Here is a 24,917-nt window from a genome sequence, read left to right as displayed (position 1 = left end):
ATTGAATCCATGTCAGCTTGAGTGCACACCATCATTAAAGCAAAAAGAAGACAAACCAAACATTCATGTACATGAAATTCATGTAAACACTACTTTACAATTAAATTTGTTATGCTGGTAATATAATTTCAATGGAAAAAATAATTAGAGAGGATTGCAAAATAGATGCAATTTCACGAGTGGTCGCGGGCTACTGAACCCCACTGTACACACACACACACACACACACACACACACACACACACACACACACACACACACAGAGAGTACAATAACGTGGCTTCGCATGATGTGTAAGAGCAGAGCACGTACTATACACTACACAGTCTCCAACAGCCTAGAACTCTTTCTGAAAGAAAAAGACATGGTGGCGAATCACCTGTTCTTGAGTCCTGACTAATTTTAAACCAAAGCAACGCGGCACAAGCGGCAAACCTGAATAGCTCCCCAGCAGCCTCAAGCAGACAAGGCAGAGATGCAAAGATTATTCCAAATAAAGGGTTCTTGGCATTGCGAAAGGGTTTTTTGGCTTAATGGCGAATGTGCTGTACATGGTTCTATAAAGCACCCATTGAAAAGGGCTTTATACAGCACAAAAGGGGTCACAATGTCAAGCTTGTACCCACCGAATAACCCTTTTTGATGCTATACAGACCCCTTTTTAAAAGGGTGCTATATAGAACCATCTACAGAACATTCTCCAGCAGGTCTGCAGGTTTGCCCATCTTAGAGAGCTTGAAAAAGCACTCTATTGTTATTTCTCATACTTATTCTTCTTCCATACTTTTCTGCGATTAATACAGCCCAAACCGCTTGACGTACAGGCTCTGTTCAAACTGCGTTTCGAAGGTCTCTGCGCTGTGACTTGTGCTATGTATGTTTTGGAGTTGATCGGTTTGGTAGTTTTTTCATAAAATTAAGTTTAAAAATGAAAAACCTCCCATAAGAACACATGGCGGAATGTTCAGAATTTCAAGTTTTAACTGATGTCTTTGATGATGTCAAAGCAGGTACCTCAGTCTCATAGACACAGCTGATCACGCAGGAAATCTGCTTTAAAATCCTTAAACTTTCATCTAGAAACTCCATTTCAGTTTTAAATGGTAGAGAAACTTGTCCTTTCTGAAACCTGAAATATCTCATCATTTTATCAATTAGTTTTAATGCTATGAGCATTTGTTTGGCACTAGGCACAGAAAACTGCCCCATTGACTCAGATTTAAATTTCTCAAAATCAGAATCTGCTTATTTCACGATTTTCTGTCTTTAACTTTAAATTCTTCTCAATACACACAGCATTACACCAAAATAATCCTCAAGGGGTCTAATCTCACACCATCTATGTGGTTAAGCGAGAGAGTAAACATTTCCTGAGTTATGACTGTTTGTTCAGAGGGTGCAAATCGGACACAAACAAGGATTCTCCACTAAGAGCTGCATAATAGCAGAGTGACAGTTCATTTGAATGACATTTGAATGGGTTGACTTTCAGTAGAAAAACAAAGAGTTCAGCTTCTTTCATTATAAGGGTTTAAATTACATTACCGTCTATTTGACTGGAAAGAAGAGTTACAGCCTCATACGACGCCCACCTTTTGAATGTAGCTTATAAAATATAAAAATTATGAAGAATATGATGAGGTGCGTTTTGGAACCACCGGTGGTCTCAAGGAGTTGAAGAGGTTAACGATATTTGGACATTGTGTTTGGCAGGATTTTACTTTTCCGTTCTTGCAGAGTTTTTTGTATGAGTGTGTGTACCTTCTTAGCACTCTCAGGCCCGGCCTCATCAAAGCGGAACCGAGCGATGCGAAAGTCCTTGCAGTACAGTATCAATTCAGTGGGGTTGAACTTCAGCTTCTTATTGCAGCCCAGGATCTTCTGCTTACCCTTAGCATCATTTACTGCAGGGAGGAACACAGACACACATCAGCCACCGCATTAAACTAGCAGTCACTGTAGAATAAAAAGGGAAGGAATATATATTAAAGGCTCAAAATAAAGGCTTTAATATGAAAGGGTTGGGCTGCACCAACAGGGCTGAGGGAGAAAAGGAAGTCAAATCAACATGCAAGTATATTAAACGCGAAGTGGTCAGGGTCATGCTACCTTTTTCGTATCTCTTCCTTTTTCTTAGCCTTCAGTAGCCTTGGCCACAAGTTCTGTCATTGTGATGAAACTGCTTTCATACTACACTCCATGACCATAATGGTCAACCAATGGAGAACTCCACAAATTCCTCAAAACCACCTGCTCAAATCGTTCTTAGGAAGACTCCTTGAAGGAATCCCCCTCATTCTCTTTCTTTCTCTTCGATAAAATGACCAACCATTAAATGGACAATATATTACTCTTTTCTGTATTTCTGTGTCCACTTCAGTGCCAGCAACCATCTCAGAAACCAATACTATTATTATTTTAACAAGCACTGCTTTCATTTGGTGGCTAAGTGACGATGATAAAATACAAATTAATTAAATCAGCAACATTTAATGGGGCATAATGATGGAGCTGGTAAGACATGTCCCAATTAAACTACCCCCAGATGCCAAGTCTGTCTTGGAGTGCCCCACATCTTAGCTGTGCCCCACATCCTTCACACAGTGCACAGCTAAAAACACTAGTAGTCTCAATTTCGTCAGGACTTTTGACCATTCTGATAGGCATACAGTGTCAGGCACCCCACCAGCAAGTCTTTTTGAGATTACTTAACAATTTGATGTGGCTTGAGGCAAGTGTGTGATGAAGTAGGCATGCAGCTTGCTAATGGGTACCTTTAAGCTTTCATTACTTGTTTGCTACATAAACCTTCTAGCTCCACTGCAAAACTACTAGCAGACCCCAGACACCAAAATGTGTGTAAATGTATTACATTCATAAAGATTTTGCATAATTCTGTCATTGTAAACATTCATTCAGAGAGATCTGACGTGAAAATATAGAGAATTATAGAGAAGCAATAGCTTGCTGATAGGAGCCAAAGGTTTTCTATGGGCACTATTTTGCCTCACAGCACCCTGCATGTACTTATTCCCCATTATTTGATTTTAAAATATTACACCATTATGATAATATGCTAAAAGTATGATAAAGCTAGGTCTCAGTTATTAGGCAACCACTTTGTGTAGTACATTTCTATGAGAGAGCTTTTAGAGCCATTAAACACTTTTTTTGATTTCTGGTTCCTATCAGCGCCACTATAAACAAGCCTGAATAATCATCTCTGTTACAGCCTGGACTTCATCAACTTCAAGCCTACAATGTCATTTCCTCAGCATAATACTTAAATGGAGAACATTAAAACCAGAACTACAACTAACAAAAACTGAATCAGCTATGTTTTGGGGAAAGGCCACACTAACACTTCATGATAAAGTGGAAGTTAGTCATATGAAGCTTCTGAAATTTTTTGTTTTTTGGTTTTAATACGTTATGAGGACAGTGCCCAACAGACTTTGACTCTGCACTGCTAATGGGCACTGAAAAGGACCTGCAGTGCTTTTGTCAACCCTCAGCTGCCAATAAATGGACTTTTGTTGGAGGCACACAGACAGCACAGAAACCCCCTCCCATAATACTCACACACATACTCGTTTTTGTACGTCTGGAGTCAAATTTGTCCCATATGTATTATATAGGTATGCATATGTGCACGTCTATATGCAATAATGTCTCACAGGTGGTCTACATGTAAGGACCTATATGTAGTGATATGTTTCATAACATGTTCCATAGGCATTTTACATACACACACCCACACACGTGTGCATACACACACACACACACACGTGTGCATACACACACACACACACACACACACACGTGTGCATACACACACACACACACACACACACACGTGTGCATACACACACACACACACACACACACACACACAATATATATATATATATATATAAAATGTTACATGTCTTGTATATAAAAAATATGTCTTCTAATATAAATAAATGTATTTACATGTAATAAGAGTGCTCTAAGCCTAACTTTAACCTAGACCTAGTTTAACTGTCTTAATTTTAAAACATTAAACATCTTCAAGTCAGGAGCCTTTGCTCTTGTCTGTAAAAAAGTAGACATTTCTGTCCTAAAAGTGAATAAAAAACGCGCACACACACACACACACGCACACACACACACACACACACACACCTTCATGCTCCATCAGTTCTACACAAGGCTTTGGGTCTTGGGGGGCTAAGTCAGCAAACAGAGGAGGCAATGATCTAACACAAACAAGCTTAATCCCAGCCAGGCTTTGCAGTGCTGGGCCACAGTCTGGGCCAATGATCTCATCTGCAGCTCAGCTAAAAACAGCCCAGCTAACAGGGGTGGGACAGTCAGCCACCCAAACCCAAACTGCTGCTCCGCACAGACAATACTGCAGCCTTTAGAGACAGCAGGACAAAAACAGAGCAGGATGGGTTACATTAGTTCATCCTCTAAACAGGCTCGACTGTAAGCCTAGAACAAACACTTTTAGAAACGCAAAGAGGTAGAGAGAAAGAATGAGACGTAGAGGGGTGAGAGTGAGAGAAAGAACGAGACACAGAGAGAATAACATATATAATTTAGTGTGAATATATATCTGCATACTATTCAAACAGTGGGAGACTGAATGGACCAATTCAGGTTGAATTTAGAGAGTAAAAAGCAGAGAAAACCAAACAAGCTGCCTTTCAGGATTCCAGTTCTAGAGAGATGTCACTCATTGCTGTGACTAAAGAAGATGAATACGCAGCTGTACTGGACCGCTATACAGGAAAGTTGGTGTTCAGACAGTTGAATAGAGTCGGCCACCCCGCAGGTCTCATGCCAGTCATGGTAAACATTCCACTCTTAAAAATAAAGGTGTCAAAAAGGTTTCAGATTTTTGGAGCGATGCCGCTGAAGAACCACTTTCAGCTCCCTGTAGAACCTTCCAATGTACAGTGGCCTTTCTGTAAATGAGACGTGCAAAAGTGAGGAACTTAAAATTTAAAGAACGTCCTTACTGTGTAAAGGTTCTACACCAATTATAAGGCTTTTCTAGAACTGAACATACAGGCCAAGAATCATTTCGGGGGATCTTTGTTTGCACCAAGTCAGTTAGGACCTGCAAACAGTGTTTACCATCTTAATTCTTGACAGAGGAGCCACTAAATGTTAGTCTTTCACAGGAGTTTACAGGTGTGAGACAATAAGTTGCATAATTACCAGGTCATTAAGTGTCAGGCTAGTCAGAGCACAGTAACATGCATATGTATGGGCTGTCAATCGATGTAAATAATTAGTCATGATTGACATTATTTTGTGTAGTTCATTGTGATTATTGCTCAAATTTGCCCCCAAACAGAGATCCCCCCCCCCCTTTTTAAAAAGTAGTGCATCTAGTTATAGCTAAATGAGAGGATGGTGACTTCACATGAATCCGAGTACGAAAACATTGTGGACCCAGAAAATTTGAGAGAATGCAGTTCGCAATTTTTACCACAGATCTGCGAGATCATCATTGACTGCCCTGTTCCTCTGCGATTGGAGCCCTTTTGCGCTCTCACCACTAAACCACTTCTTGCTTCAAGGAAAAAAAACTGTCGTTTTCTACTTTGCTGTTGCTTTTCATGCTTAAAATGATGGTTCTTCAAAAGCATCTTTAGTAAACAAAACTGTTTTGCACAGAACCATAAAAACTCAAAGAACCCTTTCCATGATCAAAGGTTCTTTGCATTGTAAAAGGGTTTTTCAGATTCATGAACAATGAGCTGTATACAGCTCTACATAGAACCTTTCTGAAAATTAATAGCACCAAAAAGTATTCTAGTGTAAGAAGCCAGACACTGTAACAGCAGAACCCGTAGTTTCAGGTGCTGCACATCTCGTATCTTCACAGCATAGACAATTGCCTTCAGATGACCCCAAAGTTAAAAGTCTAAGGGGGTCAGATCGGGAGACCTTGGGGGCCATTCAACTGGCCCACGACAACCAATCCACTTTGGAAGCTGGCACATTCCCTGAGTTTTTCCAGCAAGATGGTGCACCACCACATTATGCGTGTCAGGTCCGAGCATTCCTAGATGAACAGTTTCCTGGAAAGTGGATTGGTCGTCGTGGGCCAGTTGAATGGCCCTCAAGGTGTCCCAATCTGACCCCCTTAGACTTTTATCTTTGGGGTCAATTGTCTATGCTGTGAAGATACGAGATGTGCAGCACCTGAAACTACGGATACTGGAAGCCTGTGCTGGCATTCCTTCTGCGGTGTTGCTCTCAGTGTGTGAAGAGCGGGAGAAGAGGGCTGCGTTGACAATCCAACACAAGGGGCAGCACATTTGAACACATTTTATAAGTGGTCATAACTTGTAAATAACTCATGAAAGAATAAAGTTACATTAAAACCAAGCACACCGTTGTTTTTCTTGTGAAATTCTCAATAAGTTTGATGTGTCACACGACCCTCTTCCCATCGAAAAAACTAAGGTTGGATCCAAATTGGCCGACTTCACAATGGCCATCATGGTCACCACCCATCTTGAAATGTTTCCCCCCTCCCATAAACTAATGTGCCACAAAACAGGAAGTTAATATCACCAACCATTCCCATTTTATTTGGGTGTATCCATATAAATGGCCCTCCCTGTAGAACTACTTTCTTTACTAAAGAGCCATCGTTTTTAAGAGTGTTGTTAATTGGCTGTTCATTAGGTCTTCCACGAACACTGTCCAGCACAGGCTGCTGAAAGCATCCTCTTGGGTTAATGTCACTGACATTGTTGCAGTGCTAGGGTTGTAGACCAATTTAAACCACGTTTGGTGTCTTTGCCTGGGTAGTTAAGTGTCACATTATACCTTCCCCACCTCTGATTGGAATCAGCATGACCAATCGTGATAAAGGACAAATCAGCAAATCGACACCAACCTCACAAATCACTGCTTGGCCCACCTCTAATGGAAATCTGTAGCTATTTAAAGGCTGGGTTTGAACAAGACTCTCAATCAAATATATTAAAAAGACTTCTGTAGTTTGCATCATGCCCATATCAGATAATGTGAATCTAAGCAGGTTTTTCTGACAGAAATAAATGTCAGTTAACTCATTACCAGCTACTGAAACTGCAGCACTAAAACTGCCAAAGCCACTAAACTATCACATCTGACGAAGCTTGCTGGCTTGTGTGGGGTATTTTGGTGAGGTTGTCAGACTTGATGTTGGTTCAGTGATCAACAGCACCAGCTTATATGTAGCAATAGTCGTATTTCAGCTCCTTAATGACTTTGCATTCCAGAGGAACCAGTGACATTCCGAGGAGAAACTTCCATGGCTTTGCAACATTTTAGTTAACCATGGAAAACCTGACATAAGCATGACACAGACTACAGAATGACAACACGACTTCAGAGGTCCTCCGTGGTCCTGCATGATTTGTACTTTTCTACATTCACATTATCCAGTTTCACTTGGCCTGAATGCACCAGCTTTCCACAACATTCAGGAAGCTGTCGTTTATAATGACACTACATACAAACAATGGCGATGTCCATGTCAGCTCCAAAGTAAGTACAGAGGCTATAGTTAAATAACTGCACAGTAAAAAGCTGCAATATTCAAGAATACACAGAAATAAAATATCGTCACTCTCCAAAGAAAAACATCTCTCCAATTTTTTCCTATTTTTACTTTTTTGCAAAATTTGCACAACACACACCAACACTCCACCACCACGTCAGAGTTACGGCATGATCCAATAATCAAATAGTACCTGCTCTGTGAGGGTCCTGACCACTGATGAACAGGGTAAAAGGGGGTAACAAAGTATCAGAGAAACAGATGGACTACAGTCTGTAACTGTAGAACTACAAAGTGCAGCTATACAGAAAGTGGGGCTGATAAAATGGACAATAAGCGTAGAAACAAGGAGGCGGTCATAAATGTTATGCCTGATTGGTGTGTGTGGTGTATGTGTATATATATATATATATATATATATATATATATATATATATATATATATATATATATATATATATATATATATATATATATATAAATAAAAATAAAGACCTTGTAGAAAAGAAAACCTTGTATCTTCATGTCATTTTTCTTTTTTTTTTTTTAAATAATTTAAAAATGCCTTTTGTCCTTGACGTTGTGTGTAAATTTAATGAAAAACGGCCCATTGACTTATATTAAAAGTATGTTTTTCCTTCTCCTCAAAAGTTACTATTTGGAGATACAAAGTTTTGATCCGACAGCAGTGAGATGTTCTATGTTCTTCTCTCACTCACTCACTCACTCACTCACTCACTCACTGTATGTATGTACTTTTTTTTTTTAAGCATACACTCTTCCAGAATGAAGATGTCTTACCAGTTACAACCTGCTCCACACACGCTAGAGGGATGTCGTGCTCTCCCAGCAGCCGATGGGTGCACTGGAACCTCTGAATGGCCAAAAAAAAGAGAAAAAAGAACATTATATTTAATTAAGCCAACATTATTGTGTCCCGATTTATTGAGGTGCTATTTTAAAAGTACTTATTTTAAAGCAGTACGACTCTGATCGCATAATATAAAATATACCCTGATAATCAGGTAAATCCTCCAAACATGTGACTAGATAAACAACAACAAAAAAAAAGATACTGACACTTCAGTTAAACTGTACAACAGGTCAAACACATCAAACATTTACAATAAATAAGCTACTAATGTCCACAGTCAGCTGATTTCAGGTGATGACTCAGTACTAGTCCAGACTCATCATCAAGCAGTTCTAATAAAACTAGTCGATCAGTAAATAAGGCCATGTTTCTGACCAGTTCCTCATGGTTTATCAGAGTTCAGGGGAACACTAACCAAATGGTTAATTATTTTCTCCTTTCCGAAGATACCACATATTTTATTACATAAAAGCTCTTTTAATGATTCACAGAAGCCCTTTAAGTGCATTCAACAATATCCAGAAGTAAAACTCCTTTAAAACCAGCTTAAAAAGGCAAGCTGACCATTACCTGCAGCTTTGCATAAGACATCTTTTTAAACACTCTGTCAAACCTCTTTTGATGGTGAGCGGCAAAAACCCTGAATAAACATGCTCTTAAACAAGTTATGCAACAGCCCCACCCTACTAACACTTCAAAACATGCTATAAACCAGACCCACCTCTCTGAGAAGAGACAGTGACACTGAAAAACATTCAAACTTAATTCCAAAGAAGATGAGACAGTAAGAAAAATGTAAATAAAAACGGAGAGCAATGACTTGGACATTCGTTTCGACCTTTATTTAACTGAAAACAGTACAGAGACGAGTATTGAAAGTAGGGTTTTTTTTGCATTCTTGCTTGCTATAAGACTTCAGTTGCTCAGCAGTTTGGGGTTTCTGTGGTTGTATAATGCGCTTCATAATGCCCCAAACTTTTTCAGTCTAGCACTTGCACTCTTCTATGCACACTGTTGTAACACATGCAGAATGCGTCTTGCCGTTGTTTTACTGAAACAAGCAGCCACAACCAAAAAAAAAGGTGCCATCTAGATGGCAGCATACGTTGCTCTAAAATGCGAATGTATCCCTCAGCAGTAATGGTGCCTTCACAGATGTGCAAGTTACACACTAACACACCTCCAAACCATGACAGACGCTGGCTTTTCAACTTTACACTGGTAACAATCCTTTTCCTCATTAGTCTGGAGAATATGACATCCATTTTTTTCAAAAACAATTGGAAAGGCGAACACAGACCAGAGCATGTTTGTACTTGATGTCAGTCAATCTCAGATAAGCTTTCGACCTGAGAAGTCAGCGGTGTTTCTGGGTGGTGTTAATTGTTTTGGGCTTTCACTTTACATAGTAGAATTTTAACAGACATTTGTATCTGAAGCAACAAACTACGTTTACTGACAATCGTTTTTAAGGTGTTTGAAGGTCAGAGGCATTCGATGTCGGTTTTCGGCCTTGCCCTTAACAAATTCTCTGAACTTTTTAACTATGTTATGGAGACGGTGAAGTCCCTAAACTTCTAGCGATCATTAAACTGTCAGACCATTCGCTCACAGTTTTTTTTTTTGCAAAGTGGCAACTGAGCCATTTGTGAATGCTTCGTTCACACCCAGACATCTCAGCGTGACCTGTTAACTGTTCCCCTGTTTACTTGCAGAAGTCCCAAAACAGGAGATAATTCCACAAACTTCCTAGTCTTCCCAGTGAAGTAACATTACTGGCTCTACATGTGATATAATTACACATCCTACATATAATAAAATAACTACATATGAATATCAGCCAACTGAGCTTACCTGTTGTGGCAGGGAATCATGGGTAATGAAGGACACTTTGAAGTTGGTGCAGATGAGCTTCCCCCATAGGTCGTCCTGACTGCTGTCCGCCCCGATGCACTTCCGCACAAAGTTCGCTTCATTCACCACAATCTCCCCTGAGGAGCAGAAACAGGGAAATCGAGAGTGAGCGGAAAATCCAGGAGCTTAACTTCGTGAGGAAACGAGAGAGTCAATTTTAAATGGTTCAGGAAGACCAGCATGAGGAAGTCTTTTATGGCTGTGACATGACTCTGAAAACGCCTGTAGGGAACAGATAATGTATTGTAGCAGCTCCCCAATCCTAGCAACTCCGTACCCACCCTTTTCAGTGCTTTTCTTTCTTCAATAAAATTTAATTTATCCTTGAAAGTGGAATTCCACCCATTTTTCTAAATTTCTGCATAATTAATGGTTAATGGTTAAGCTGTGAACCAAGTTATTCAGATTGGTTTGAGGTAAAAATACTTCTAGAGAAAGCCTTTCACATCAAACCACTGACCCTCAAGTTTCTAGAGAAACTTAGTGACTCAGAACTGTTCACAGTGGTGATGGAAACCAGACAACCAAAGTGTTTAGCCCATCTCAAAGCTCTCTTACACAAAATGATTATGAATATGCTGCCTGATACCACAGTAAGACACTGTTTCACAATAGGTTTGAGAAGGTTTTGGCCTAAAACATACTTTTTAAAAATGTGTTCATGGCAGAGAGGTAGATATTTTAGATCATCATCCTCATCATCATCAAATATAAACGTTACTGGTTCGGTTGGTAAACAAAATGGCTATATTTGTTTTCAAATGTGCTGTATAGTTACTGTGAAGCCCCCCCACCCCACCCCCCCACCACTATAGGGAAATCTGAAATTTCTCTATAATGAACCAATTCACATATGAAACACTTCAACTGACTTTATTTACAGCTCACTGCATGATTTATGCAGAAGTTCGGGTGAATTCCTCTTAAAGAAGGATTTGGTGCTGAGCTGCTGTGTTTCGTCAGATGTGTAAAAGCAGGAAAACACCAAAATACACAAAGAGGAGGAAGTTCAGGCACAGAAATGGGAAGCACCGATTTAGAGAGGGTTGAACAGACAAAGACACTTATACTATGAATTTTAATACACACCGATGTGCTGAAAGCTCAGTGCTTTTTCAATAACAACATGGTAAACAGTTCAATTCCTTGTTTAAATAAGCCAACACTGTTTTGACATATTCATCCTATAACATTCATTTGCGCATACTAACTCGTCTTGGATGAATATTACAACTTTACACTGTAAAGTAATTATTTCGGAAAAAAACGCATGTAGTGTTTAATTAATCCCCATTAATCTTCCCTCCAACACAATCAAAAGGGTCATATTTAAAACATTCTGGAGCTGTTTGTGTTAATTACGCCATAAGAATTTTTCTTTGTTTTCTGAATATTTCTCTCAATTTTTAAAATAACGTTGATGACGTTGGATATAAACATAATTATGCATGCACGCTGTTCACTCTACAGTCCATATATAGGAGCTAACCCACAAAACAGCCCCTTCTGACTTCCAATTCAAATTAGGTTTCTGTGATGTCACACCAACAAATTCATTTTAGCCCCACCCATTCAAACTAAAGTAACGATCAGCCTGGGTCCAACACAGGGCCTCCAATGAGAAAAGAGGTTCACATATCAGTCCCAAAGGCAGTCTTAAAAGATTCTGAAGGATAAAACAGAGGATGGAAATGGTACAAATGAATTGTGATGTTTTTTGGTCAATAAAAACTCAAAAACTATAAGTGGACAGAAAAACATTGGACACTGGTTGCCACAGTTGGATGCTGGTATTGTGACACTACACCAGCATCAGGATTAAATTGTGGTTTTGTGACAACCCTCGTCTAAGTAAATGTCCTGTATGCCTTGTGTCTTGTATAAACACTGTGGTGTCCTTGCTCATTCTGAATGTGAACCCAAGACAGTGGAAAGTGGACACCGGCAGCATTGAGAAACAGGTCAGGCAGAGAAGGCAGAGTTTGTCCCTTATGACCTGAGTCTTGTTCAAGTTTCCTAGGCGGAGTGCGCATGATCTGCTTACTCCAGCTGACAGGTGATACGTGCATTCCTAGTCTGGGGCTGGAGGGCAGAGTTAATGATCCTGCTATTCCTCCACTGAGCCAGGGCTCTACTGCAGCCGCGGCGCAATGGAAATACCCTCAGACACGAAGAGAAAGCTGGAATCTGCTGATCAACATCTCTCTCTCCTGCAGCACACCTATATTTACCCATCCTGAAATCTCAGAGGATCTTTGGCAAAAATGCCCCTCCAAAAAATGCCCTTAAAATGTGAGTGCAAAGGTGCACCTGTATGAATCCTATAGAAAATAAAACATTTTAAAGCTGCCCTCCAGGCCAGGGGTCAGCAACACGCGGCTCTCGTACTGCCCTGTGCCGGCTCCACAGCAGAATTAGATTTTTAGGTGAAAATAAAACAATCCTCCTTTACAGTAAAATAAAGCTCTGCTGATCATACAACACAGTTTTAACAATAAACGGTCTTAAACGCTGGAGTTAATGTAGCCCATATCTTCTAATTCACCCATTAACCCTGAAAATTGGTGCCCAGACTGCTGGTCACACAGCAACGCAGCAAAAACAAAGAAAAGACAAAGATTTAAGACAATCATCAGTATTTTAGAGGCAAACTCTTATATAAGCTCTCCAGCTGGTTTCCTAACACGTTTAATCTGCAATGGAAAACTGTCAAACACAAAGAAGTCATGACGCTGAAGTCAGTTTCTTATTCGCCAGCTTCTTGTTTGAATTGTCCTGTTAGACCTTAAATGGTGCTGTAGCTACATTTAAGGTGGAACGGGACAACATGAACAAGAAGCTGGAGAATGAGAAGCGACTTTAGCTTTGCAAAAGATATTTTGTGAGACATTTTGCAAGAAACTGATCTACTTTTGATGAAAGGTTATATGCCCGAGATGCGAGAAAAGAGGCCGCAGTTGAGCTTAAAGCAGAGCAAAGTAAGAATTTTTCTGGAGTTTTTTATATATATATTCGAGAGAGAGAGAGAGAGAGAGAGAGAGAGAGAGAGAGATAGATTTTATACATATATATATATATATATATATATACACATATATATATATATATATATATATATATATATATATATATATATATATATATATACACATATATATATATATATATATATATATATATATATATATATATATATATATATATATATATATATATATATATATATATATACACACACACACACACACACACACACACACACACATACATATGAAAAGATATATATAATTTGCCCATACTATCACATTAGCACATACTGAGACATTTGTTGAAAGGATGAAATGGCTCTTCTTAACATTTGGGTTGTGACCCCTCTTTCAGGCCGTCTACACAGAGAAATGTGTATATCTGCCTGTGGCTGATAACTCAGTCCAAATTTTTAAACAGTTACTGAATCGTTCAGCAACACCGAGATGAATGATGTGTTTGGAGCATGAAGTGCTTTTTGATGACAAGATCTACACGGCTTCTAAATATATTACACTACCAGAGAAAACAAGTTCAACTGAATAACAAACAGTATTTACGTTTGGAAAGAAAAAAAAACATGAACTCCATAAATGACAGGGTAAAAATTTTTTTCATTCAAACAAGTCTGTCTGCTCTCATTCTCCGCCTCCATCTCTCAGAGTCAAAGGCATTAGATTTGGTAGGCCAAGTTAAAAGACTGAGAAATTTGCATGTGGGTCCTACATCAGTGACGACCCTCGCTAGTATTATTAACTACTGACTATCAGGCCTGCAAAATAACAGTAAGTTTTTGGAAATGCTGATATCGCAAAAGGCTACAATATACCGACAAAATAAGGCTAACGGCTACAATCCAATATAGACGCAGATGAGTTTCAGGTGTTTTGGTAAATCCAATTGTTCATGTTATCCTACAAAAGTACACAATTTTGGTCAGAATATGCACGCAAATCATTAATCATGCCACATTAATAGCCCACCTATGAGTCTATTTGATTGCAAGGCATAATCGCAATTGGCTATTCCTATAAATATAAATCAAAATAAAGGTATTTTTGTCTAAACCATTTGGCCATAAAATCCATACCTGTTCGATATAGCGAAGTTTTTCCTGCAGCATCTGGATAGATAGAACATTACTGTGGCATCATCTTTTTACAAACACCAAAAATACCAAAAGAACTAAAGACTAAATTCAGTACTCACTATTGTGGCGCCACTGAGCAAAGCACATTGTTGCACTAATATTGGGCCGTGTTACATTCTTATATAATTATATAATTGTCACCTATGTCTCCTATATAATTATGTCACTCTGTTGCCACATGCCTGTAATGCAATTTGACCCGTCATCGCAGCTCAGATGTGTTTATCGCAGCATCTCACACTGGGATCATGATAAAGATACGATATGTCGCCCAGCCTTACTGACCAGTAATCAAGACTGCCACTGATTTTGCAAGCACAAGCTGTAAAGCATTCTTAAGTGTCCGTAAATCAAGACCGGAGGCTCTTTCATGTTCATCTCCATGCAGCAGGGAGCAGCCCACCATCTACACACTAAACAGGACATCCCTCACCCCACAGCAGTTTCTAATTACCATCTCTCCTCCCTCTCTGTCTGCCTTTCTCTGCTGCCCACAGCTCTGAACCGACGAGGTATTTTAACACAATGGGAGCCAATGAGTCACTACGCTGAATCTGATCCAGCACTTTGGATCATAGAGCATTGTGGGAGAGTTCACGCCGAAGGCACTTAGTCCTGGTATGCAAGGGAAACACCGGGCATTGAATTTTCACTTTGTTTATTTGAAAAAAATAACACTCCAATTAATAAAAACAAGCATATTCCAGAGATTCCACCACTCACTTCAACTTTAAAGGCCACTGACCATTTGCATGAACATCTTGACCTTGAGTTTTTACTTACAACCCCCTTTACCTTACGAGAGCTGCGTATAATCACTTCAGGGAAAGTGGAATAACCTTAAGGACAAAATGAGCTTCAGTTAGCACAGGCCTACACAAAGCCATCCTAAAATTATGTGTTTAACCCTGTTGCCATTACAACCAGGAGTCAAACCACACCCTCGCAAATCAAGTGTTTCACCACGGTACAGTAAAAAGTCTAACCTTTCATTAAGAGGCACAGATAAGAAGTACCATGCAACACACAAGTAGATCCCTTAACCCAGATAACTGTATCCCTTAAGTATTTAACTTAAGATAAACTTGGACTCACACCAGAGAGACTTGACTCAGACTCACACCTCAAGAGATCTCGAGACTCAGACTCAATACAGAGATATAAGAAATGGACTTGCACCTTTGAGACTCAAGATTCAGACTCGCAACTCAAAGAGCAGAGACTCAGACTCACCTTAGAGACTCAAGACTCTGACTCCCACCTCAGAGACTCAAGACTGGGATTCACACCAGAGTCTCAAGACTTTGTACCTTAGAGACTCAAGACTCTGACTCCCACCTCAAAGACTCAAGACTTGGATTCACACCACAGAGTCTCAAGACTTTGACTCGTACCTTAGAGACTTAAGACTCAACTCCCAGAAAGTCAAGACTTGATTCAAACTCTCATCCCCAGTGAATCAAGACTAAACTCTGACTCGCATCCCCGAGACTCAGCTCAGACTCGCACCCCAGTGGCTCGCGACTTGACCCAGACTCACATAAAGTACCTTGTGAATATCACTGGCCTAAGACTACACTAAATGTAAATTTTAGTTCTGAAACATCACTGGAAAGACACGACTAAGCTTCATGTCCACAAATCCAAACCCAACTCGGCTCCAAGCACAAACGCACCACCTGCTATAACAATTCTTGAGTTTTCCACAAACTTGAAAGGAGCCGTGTTTATCAAAGAGAGGTGCTAGAGTTTCTTCTCATGTTTGTAATGATGCTTCTGCTTCCTCTGCACTTCCTAGATACACTTACTTGAAAGTCTCTCTCAACCAAGCAAGCATTATAGCAGAGTCCACTTGTGTTCTTGTTTTTCTCTGCTGAACTAACAATTCACGCATGCAGTGAACTGGAGCAACGTCTATCACACACTGTCGAGGATAAACACTCTCGCTTCTCGTTCCTTTCCAAGGCATCTGCATCTGAAAAGGAGGAAGGGCTTGTATTTCTGTCTCGGGGAATCCAGGGGGAAACCATAAACAGAAATAGTACGCAAGTGTCATTAATAAGAAGTGGAGTGCATGTCAGGGGGAGAGGCCCATCATCAAGCTCAGCCCTGCTAGACTAGCTTCCCCAGCTGGGACTGCTTAAGAAAGGTTACAGCAGGCCAGACTGGACGTAATGTTCTATGCTGCACATATATCTTTTTTTTCGGCTGGTAGTGTCTCACGCAAAGGCTTTAACTCTGAAATGAACAGATCTACGTTTATGTTTCATTTCACAATTATTTCTGTGTATAATGATCCCAGCCATCTCTACATTACACCAGTAGTTACAGCACTGTGCAAAAGTTTCAGGCATCTAAGCAAGTTTTTAAACAATGTACCTCAGCAGTGAGTTTATCACAATATACATTAGAATAAAGTCGTATTCACAATTCAAATAAACATAAAAACATTAAAAAGTAACAAGAATTTCTTGGGTCCATATTTTTCGCTGGCTTCATATTATTTCTTTTGTAAAGACCTCGATATGAAGATCATTTCCACTGAACCAACAGCAAAAGTCTGGGCAGTAAAAACAACAACCTGGACACATCAGCAGGCCGTGAATGTGAGGATTAGCGAGACAAAGTAATTGAAGCACCAAAAGAAAACCTGTCAATCAAACAAAGTTTTTGTTTAGTGAGCATCTACCACATGGGACTTCAAAGAGACCTTGCTGTCTGTGTGTTCTCTTCCGGTCCCACAGAAACCTGCACACACACACACACACACACACACACACACACACACAGCTTCCTCTTAAGCTGACACCACATGTGGGCTTGCTTGCTAATAACCCATATCCTCTGCCCCCTCCCTTCCCTCTGAGAGAGAGAGTGAGAGAGTGAGAGAGTGAGAGTGTGTGTGTGTGTGTGTGTGTGTGTGTGTGTGTGTGTGTGTGTGTGTGTGTGTGTGTGTGTGTGTGTGTACAACCCACCACAGAGGCTAATCAGCAGCTTGGCTTCCCTGCTCATCAATTAGCAGCTGCAGGCTACTGATGCAGCCCTGTAGCACCGGCGGCAGCGTGGCAGAGGCATTAAAGTGCAATGTGAGCACAGCCTGCACCTTCATCCACTACAACAGCAGCAAAAGAAAGCGATGCAGTGATAACTGGGCTGGACAATCAAAATTTTGACACCAATACTAATTCAGGTGGCTTGACTTCAAACCCGATTCTGATACTTATTCCTAGGGATGGACCGATATAAAACTTGAGGACTGATGCAGACATACAACGTTTTAATGTACGTATCGCCACTGCTGAAATAAACATATATAAAAATGATGAAACGGTGAATACAGCTGGTTTAGCAACACCGAGAAATATCAGGTTTATTAGTCCAGGGTTACCAATGAAGAAAGATGAATAAAATGCAGATACTTCAGCACAGCAACCCAGCATAGCCTAAACGCTCTGATCTTCCAGAGTGAAATAAATACAATCAAATATCAGTTTAACACATCAGTCAAATCTAACCATCTGCTGATACCAATATCATGCATTCCTACATGTTCCATAAATAACCAACCAGAAGAGGGTGTGGCTTAAACCAGAAATGAGTGAGAGGGGCTAGAAGTGGATATATTTACATCCAGCAAGACGGCAGACTAATCAAGAATCACTGATATTAATAACATGTACGAGGAATATAATCTAGACAGCCAATCACCAGCCTTGGTTTTAGAACAAGCATGTCTGTTGGCTCACTGACGCTGCTAAGACTGAACGCTCTGGCTCTGAAACTTGGTCCTGAATGACCTGTAATTGTCTAATACTTTGATCAGATAACCGTGTACAGTGACTCTGGTCATAAGCGCATTTCTATCTATTTATTAGCTTCAATCTGAAGTATTCTGCCTATAGAGCTACACAGACCAACTGGCCACAACTATCAGAATTTTTCCAGCTACTGACTGACTGTATGCACCTCTTTTAGGCAAAAATAAGTCTTTCAGATCAAAATAGAGCTGCTGAACTGAACTAAAAGTGAATTTCACAATTTTACTGTCTTCAAAGGCAATTCAGGAGATTTCTTTGAAGCATTCAGATGCTAATAAACGGACTGCGGTAGCTCTGTATTGCTCATTCTGCGCATAAAGTGAGAAAGACCAACAGTCGGATCAAAGGTATTCAGAAAGTTACAAATCTTTTTCATCCTAAACGCTGCTAAAAACCTAAACCTGAACCTAAAACAAAAAATCTGCCAGTTCCCTCGCATATAGTAAAATAAGTCTATGAGCAGGTGACTTTAGGTTGAAAAATGCTGGAGTATCCCTTTAAGACCTCTCAACTGTGTTTGATGAGACCACTGAGACCTCTTGGTTCAATCACAGCACACTAGAACATGCAGGCAATGGTGGATAAATGTCTTGGCCAGACACTAGAGTGGTAATCAGAGCCCGCTGAGGGTCAGCAAGGCTAACACTTCATACAGGACAGCCAGTGCAGCCAGCTGTGCACTCACTAACATATTCAGATCATCTGAGGACTGCACTGGCCGAGACTGCAAGGCTAGTGTCTGAACTCCTCTACGTGGTGTGTGTGAACCACCACATTAAAGCCAGCGAGCCTAAAAAGAAACAGCACATCAAACCCACGAGAAAACAATCCTGTGACTGGTTCCACCTCAACTTGGCTGGCTTCCTGTGTTAGGCTTCCTGTGAGAAAAAGAAATAGAGGTGGTAGGGGTAGGGGGCACCTTGGTGTAGTGCGCATGAGGGGTTTGCACTAGACTGCAGCTTGGACAGCTGCTGACAGAGGTCACATATTAGGATTTCCACCGCTGGCGTCTGAAACAAAGCATAAACTTAGCAAGGCTGTCTGAGCTGCTCATTTTTATTCAGTATACGGCCACAGGGGCCGGTCCTAACTTAGACCGTCTTAATGGCCAAGTCAGTCACAAGAAAGACCATTTTTCAGAGAAGACTTTACACACTGACAAAAGTTACACCTATGTGCAATTAAGACCAGTTCCAGTGGTGCTAGTTCACCTTTGACTGACTGACTGACTGACTGACTGACTGACTGACTGACTGACTGACTGACTGACTGACTGACTGACTGACTGACTGACTGACTGACTGACTGACTGACTGACTGACTGACTGACTGACTAATACGGGGGGGGGGGGGGTAAAAGGAGGTAACAGAGTATCAGAGAAACAGATGGACTACAGTCTGTGACTGTAGAACTGCAAAGTGCAGCTATACAGTAAGAGGAGCTGATAAGATGGACAATGAGTGGAGAAACACGGAGGTGGTCAGAATGTCATGCCTGATCGGGGTATATAAAGGGTTAACACGGCCTGGTTTGGGAGGACGGCGCTCAGCAGAACAGTTTTTCAACTTCTTGGACCTGTAATCCTGAATTTAAATAAATGATAGAACTTTTCATTTTGTCTCCATCAAAACGACCATAGCTCTGATTATTTAACTCAATGTTACTGTAGTGGCCATTTAAGAAAGACCATTTAAGACTGTCTCTGTAGTGACCTGTAGTTTTGGAAGTGACCATTTAAGAAAATTTAAATGTTTTGTTTTTTGAATAAAATTAAACTTTTAAACTTTTTTTTTAATTTAAGTTTTGCACACTAAGTTTTGGAGGGGGAAGCTACTAAAAAGCAAAAAAAGTAAGTAAGGCTGTGAAATGATCCCTTGTTTGTGCGCGAGTGGTCATGTGTGTGAAACTAGTAAACAGTTGTTTGTGTTCTGGAGGACCCGTTGAACAGCTGTGGGAGCAAAAATAAAATGTTTTGGTCAACTGTTTTCATACTAGGCCCCAGTCCTGGCCTTGGAGCCGCTCTATCCTACACGTTTTAGTGCTTTTCTGCTCTAGTATACTCTGTACACCTTAAGAAAGGCTTGTTAATAAGCTGATTAGTTGGATCAGGTGGGTTGAAGCAGGAGAAACACTGAACTGTGAAAGATAGTGGGTTGTCCAGAACCAGAATTGGGAAATTGTGACAGAACAACTAAGCAAAGTAACGTCTCATTCACACCTGGAAATGACACTTTTTAGAAGAATTATGTAGTATGTTTGTAACTCAGGGCTACAGTATTATAATTAGTGCTTGAAATTGCTTAAAAGGTTTTGCATAATGCTCTGAAAAACACTAATTAATAAAAAGTGGAACGAGATTATAAGCGAACTTTCCCATGAAGCTATTGTGGTTTTAATTGTAGATAACTGCTGCCCCAAATCAGATTAGACTGCAGCCTGTTTTACACAACCTCAGTATCTGCAGCCTCATCAGAAGGTGTCCAGTAATTTGAATGTAACTCAGTACTTTAAGTTCACATAATTACAGAATGTGAGTTTCAGTACTTGGTTCTTTATGTTCCACATTGATTTTTACACAGTGGGACACACTTACTACAAAACAATGGGATCTAAACTGTGACCACTTGTATCCACGTTGTTTAAATGGATAAAGTTATAGGAGTTGCTTTTTTAAATGAAAAAACAAATTGTACAAAAAAAAAATTATTTCTGACTTGCGGGATTTTCAAGCCAACTGATCTACTTGAAAATGTGTTTGCAGCAAGAAAACATTCATTTACCAACAAACTAATGAACTACTAATGAATGAACTAATGAGTTACTAAGTAACTAATATTTAATTTGATAACTGCATTACATTAAATACAGATTTCTCACTTTGGTTTTTCTGTTTTGTTTTCATAGTTAACTGTACTGTGTTCTGTTGAGACAGACCCTGGGTGGGTCTCAAGCCCCGGTCCTTTGTCCTCAGACCGTACAAGTGCCTTCTTGGTGGGCTTGTATAATGACTGTTCCGTATAGCCACTCTCAAAGTTTCAACTAGACTCAGCTTCAATGAGCTTCAATGGTCTTGGAAGCCCCGGCAGGTGCAGCACTGAGGGCCTGTGGAGGTTCCACCTTAGTAACTCCAACCTGGACACAGGCTTTAGCACAGAGCTGGAAATCCCACCAATAAAGCTCCTCAACCTCTTTAGTAAAGCATCTCATTAAGGAGTGTAATTATCATGAACCACCAAACATACAGCTGTGAGGTGGAGAGAAGAAGTTGTGCCCAAATGAAATGCAAATCACTACTATGGAAAAACTTTAAATGCAAATGTACACGACATCACATCAATATTCATACTTCAAATTTACATTTACATGCACTTAATAATCCAATCATAGTCGGATTTCTGCAGTTATCCGAATGATCGTGTAAACGCCATAGTCCGATCTACATATCTGACATAGAGAGCTGGAGGTTTAGCTCAGTAATCAGATTTCTGGGTTGATGTGAACTCATGTGGATGCGATTTCTCAGTCTGCACATGTGCGAAAACAGATGACAGTGCCGGAAATAAGCGAGCAGTGTTGCCGCAAGACGCTGAAACCAAATACATGCCTGACGAAATGAGCGATTTAAATATTCTTCATCTTCTAGAAGATGCATGTTCATATTGGGGCAGTCGTGGGCTGGAGGTTAGGGACCTGGGCCCTGTGACCGGAAGGTTGCTGGTTTGATCCCCAAGGCCGACAGTCCATGACTGAGGTGTCCTTGAGCAAGACACCTAACCCCCAACTGCTCCCCGGGCGCTGTGGATAGGGCTGCCCACCGCTCTGGGCAAGTGTGCTCACTGCCCCCTAGTGTGTGTGTGTTCACTAGTGTGTATGTGGTGTTTCACTTCACGGATGGGTTAAATGCGGAGGTGGAATTTCCCCGTTTGTGGGATCAAAAAAGTATCACTTATTTTCATGTAAAGTGGCTCAAAGACTGCACTGAGATCGAGTTTATGTCGTGCCTTCATCTGTTAATCTACTGGCCGGGTGCAAAGCAGGAATCTGATTACAGTCTGACTCATGTAGATCTGGAATATCCCCATTATCTGATTACTTGATCGGATTTCTGACAAAATCTGATTTTCTGCAGTTATTGGATTATTAGGTGCATGTAAACGACCCATTGTTTACACACTGCTTTACTGAAAAACAACACAATTTGCAAAAAAAACTAAAATGCTTAATTCATGTGAGAATTCACTTGAAATCCATTTTGAAACGTAATCATCACACAGCTGTGTTGCCTTTCACAGCACAGTAGGGCAATTCTCATACATGTTCTTCACTGAAATGCAACCACAACAGTGAAAAAAGTGATATGCAATACATGTGAGATTTAAACACTGACATGGAAAATGTGCCAGAACAAAAAGCAAAAGATTCATTAAATTGATTTCATGTTTTCAGAGCTGCAAAAACAACAACTCGGCTCTGGTCGTAAGCTTTACGATCTTAGCAATATAGACTAATAGAGTCAAGTGACTTGGCACACAGGCTGGAAAACCAGCTGCTTCAACTTGCTCAACAGCTTGCCAGCAACAGCGGCCCAGGTTCAGGTCCGGCTCAATTTAACCCCTCAAAACGGCCAGGACCTGCTGGCTGCTCCAAACGTTTGGTACACAGTTGCCAGGTACTGAGTAATAAGACTGAGAGAGGGAGCTACTAAAAAGCACTGGACAATAAAAAGGAGTGGCATAAGTAGGACCGTGAAATGAAATGAGGCGTCCAAGTGGTCGTATGTGTGAAATTGGTAAACAGTTGTTTGAGTGCTGGACGATCTCGTTTTGGTCAATTGATTTCATACTAGCCCCCAGTCCTTGTCTTAGAGTGGCTCTGTCCTACGCTGTAGAAAGTGGCTCATCAGATCTACCTAAAAAAAATAATTTACTTGTTACCACATGAAGTCAACTCAACCTAAATAAATACTCTGAACGAACAATTACTTCAATCAACGTAGTTTTTTTTTAGTTGAATAAAACTAGTTCAACCGCTTGTTATTAAATGAAGTCATTTTTTTTAGTAGATCTGATGAGCCACTTTTTAGTGTACACGTTTTAGTATTACTACTTTAGTATTATTATTATTATTATTATTATAATACTTATTTAGTATTATTATTTTAGTATTATTACACCGAACACCTGAAGAACGGCTTGTTAATGAGCTGATCTGATGGATCAGGTGTGTTAAAGCAGGAGAAACACTAAACAGTGAAACATAGTGGGTCGTCCAGAACAACTGAGGAAAATAACATCTTATTTCACAATTTTATTCTGTTTCACACTTTTTAGAAGAATGATGTAGTATGTAGGTGATTCAGTGCTATGGTATTATAATTTGTGCTTGAAAACCCAAGTCCCAGCACACCCTGCTCAGATTTTGCATACAGCCCCTGAAAATACACTGTAAAAAGGTATTTTTTACTGAATAAAACTAGTTTTATTCAACCTAAATAAATACTTTGAATGAACGATTGTCTCAATGTAATTTTCAGAGTTGAATAAAACTAGTTCAACTGCTTGAAGCCACTTTGTTCATCGAAATGAATAAAAGTAGAACAAGCTTTTAAGTGAACTTTGTCATAAAGCTTATGATATTAAATCACAGATAACTGTTGCCCCAAATCAGATGATCAGACTAGACTGCAGCTGGTCTTCTGTAAGCTCAGTACCTGCAGCCTCACCAGAAGTTTGGGTAGGTGAACTGAACCTTCTTAATGACGTCCATCTGAACCCAGAACTGCTCATAATGTTAGAAATAACTCAGTGTTCCTTCTACACACCACTGTTAATGGATGGCATTGTATTATCTAGCACTTTCTAAAGACTTCTAAAGATCAGTCTGCATGATGAGCACAGTCCAGAGTGAGCCTCCACACGGGAGTCCAGCCAGACATTCATTGTTAATTGTAGATAATAGAGTTAATTCTCTCACTGTATATCTATACGACCTTCATATAAGACCATAAGTTCTCTCTTTGGGGACTATTTCTATCATATAACGACGTCTCCAGACATCAGGCTGCGTATTGACATCCATTTCATGCAGTAACTTTCTGTGAGGGCGCTTTCCAGAGGCATTAAACACTTCAGACGTCTGGTTCCCATCAGCACCAGTGTGAAGAATTCTGACTCACCAAGTTCTTCTGCAACAACGTCTTTCACATCAAACTACTTTCACGACCTAAAAAATGATCTATGCTGGAAATTTGAAAAATTTGTGGAATTCCCGTGTTAAGAGACACAGAGTCTAACACGCATCCCATTCATATAGAGATGGAGCTGCGTGGCTCGATCACAGGGTTTGTCGAGTTTAAGCCTGACTGCCTGTTTGACTTTAAAGCCTTGTTTCCTTTCGAAAACGCTCTCAGCAGGTGAAGAAGCATCTGCTGTAGTGCAAAACATCTCAACCAAACGCAGGTTTGCGCCCTCCCTGGTCATATGACATGCTTTGTTGATATTCTAAGTGAAAATAAGACAAGAAATCGCCTACAGAGAACACACTTGTGCACACAGTAATGCACAATTACTGTTTATTTA

General features: G+C 40.2%; 1 protein-coding gene across 1 annotated transcript in view; it reads right to left on the bottom strand.

Annotated features, from left to right (window-relative positions):
- Window positions 1-24,917, bottom strand: part of mtmr10 (myotubularin related protein 10) — a 58,457-nt gene that overhangs the window by 26,194 nt on the left and 7,346 nt on the right. The window contains exons 3-5 of the mRNA XM_017685942.2: window positions 10,284-10,420; window positions 8,357-8,429; window positions 1,762-1,904 (exon numbers count right to left, since the gene is read on the bottom strand). Coding sequence (XP_017541431.1) covers window positions 1,762-1,904; window positions 8,357-8,429; window positions 10,284-10,420 — 353 coding nt within the window. The remainder of the gene's footprint in view (window positions 1-1,761; window positions 1,905-8,356; window positions 8,430-10,283; window positions 10,421-24,917) is intronic.

This window comes from Pygocentrus nattereri, chromosome 25 (genome assembly GCF_015220715.1).
Source record: "Pygocentrus nattereri isolate fPygNat1 chromosome 25, fPygNat1.pri, whole genome shotgun sequence".
Lineage (NCBI taxonomy): Eukaryota > Metazoa > Chordata > Actinopteri > Characiformes > Serrasalmidae > Pygocentrus > Pygocentrus nattereri.
Note: the sequence above shows the minus strand (reverse complement) of the source record. Positions and strands in the feature narration are given on the sequence as shown.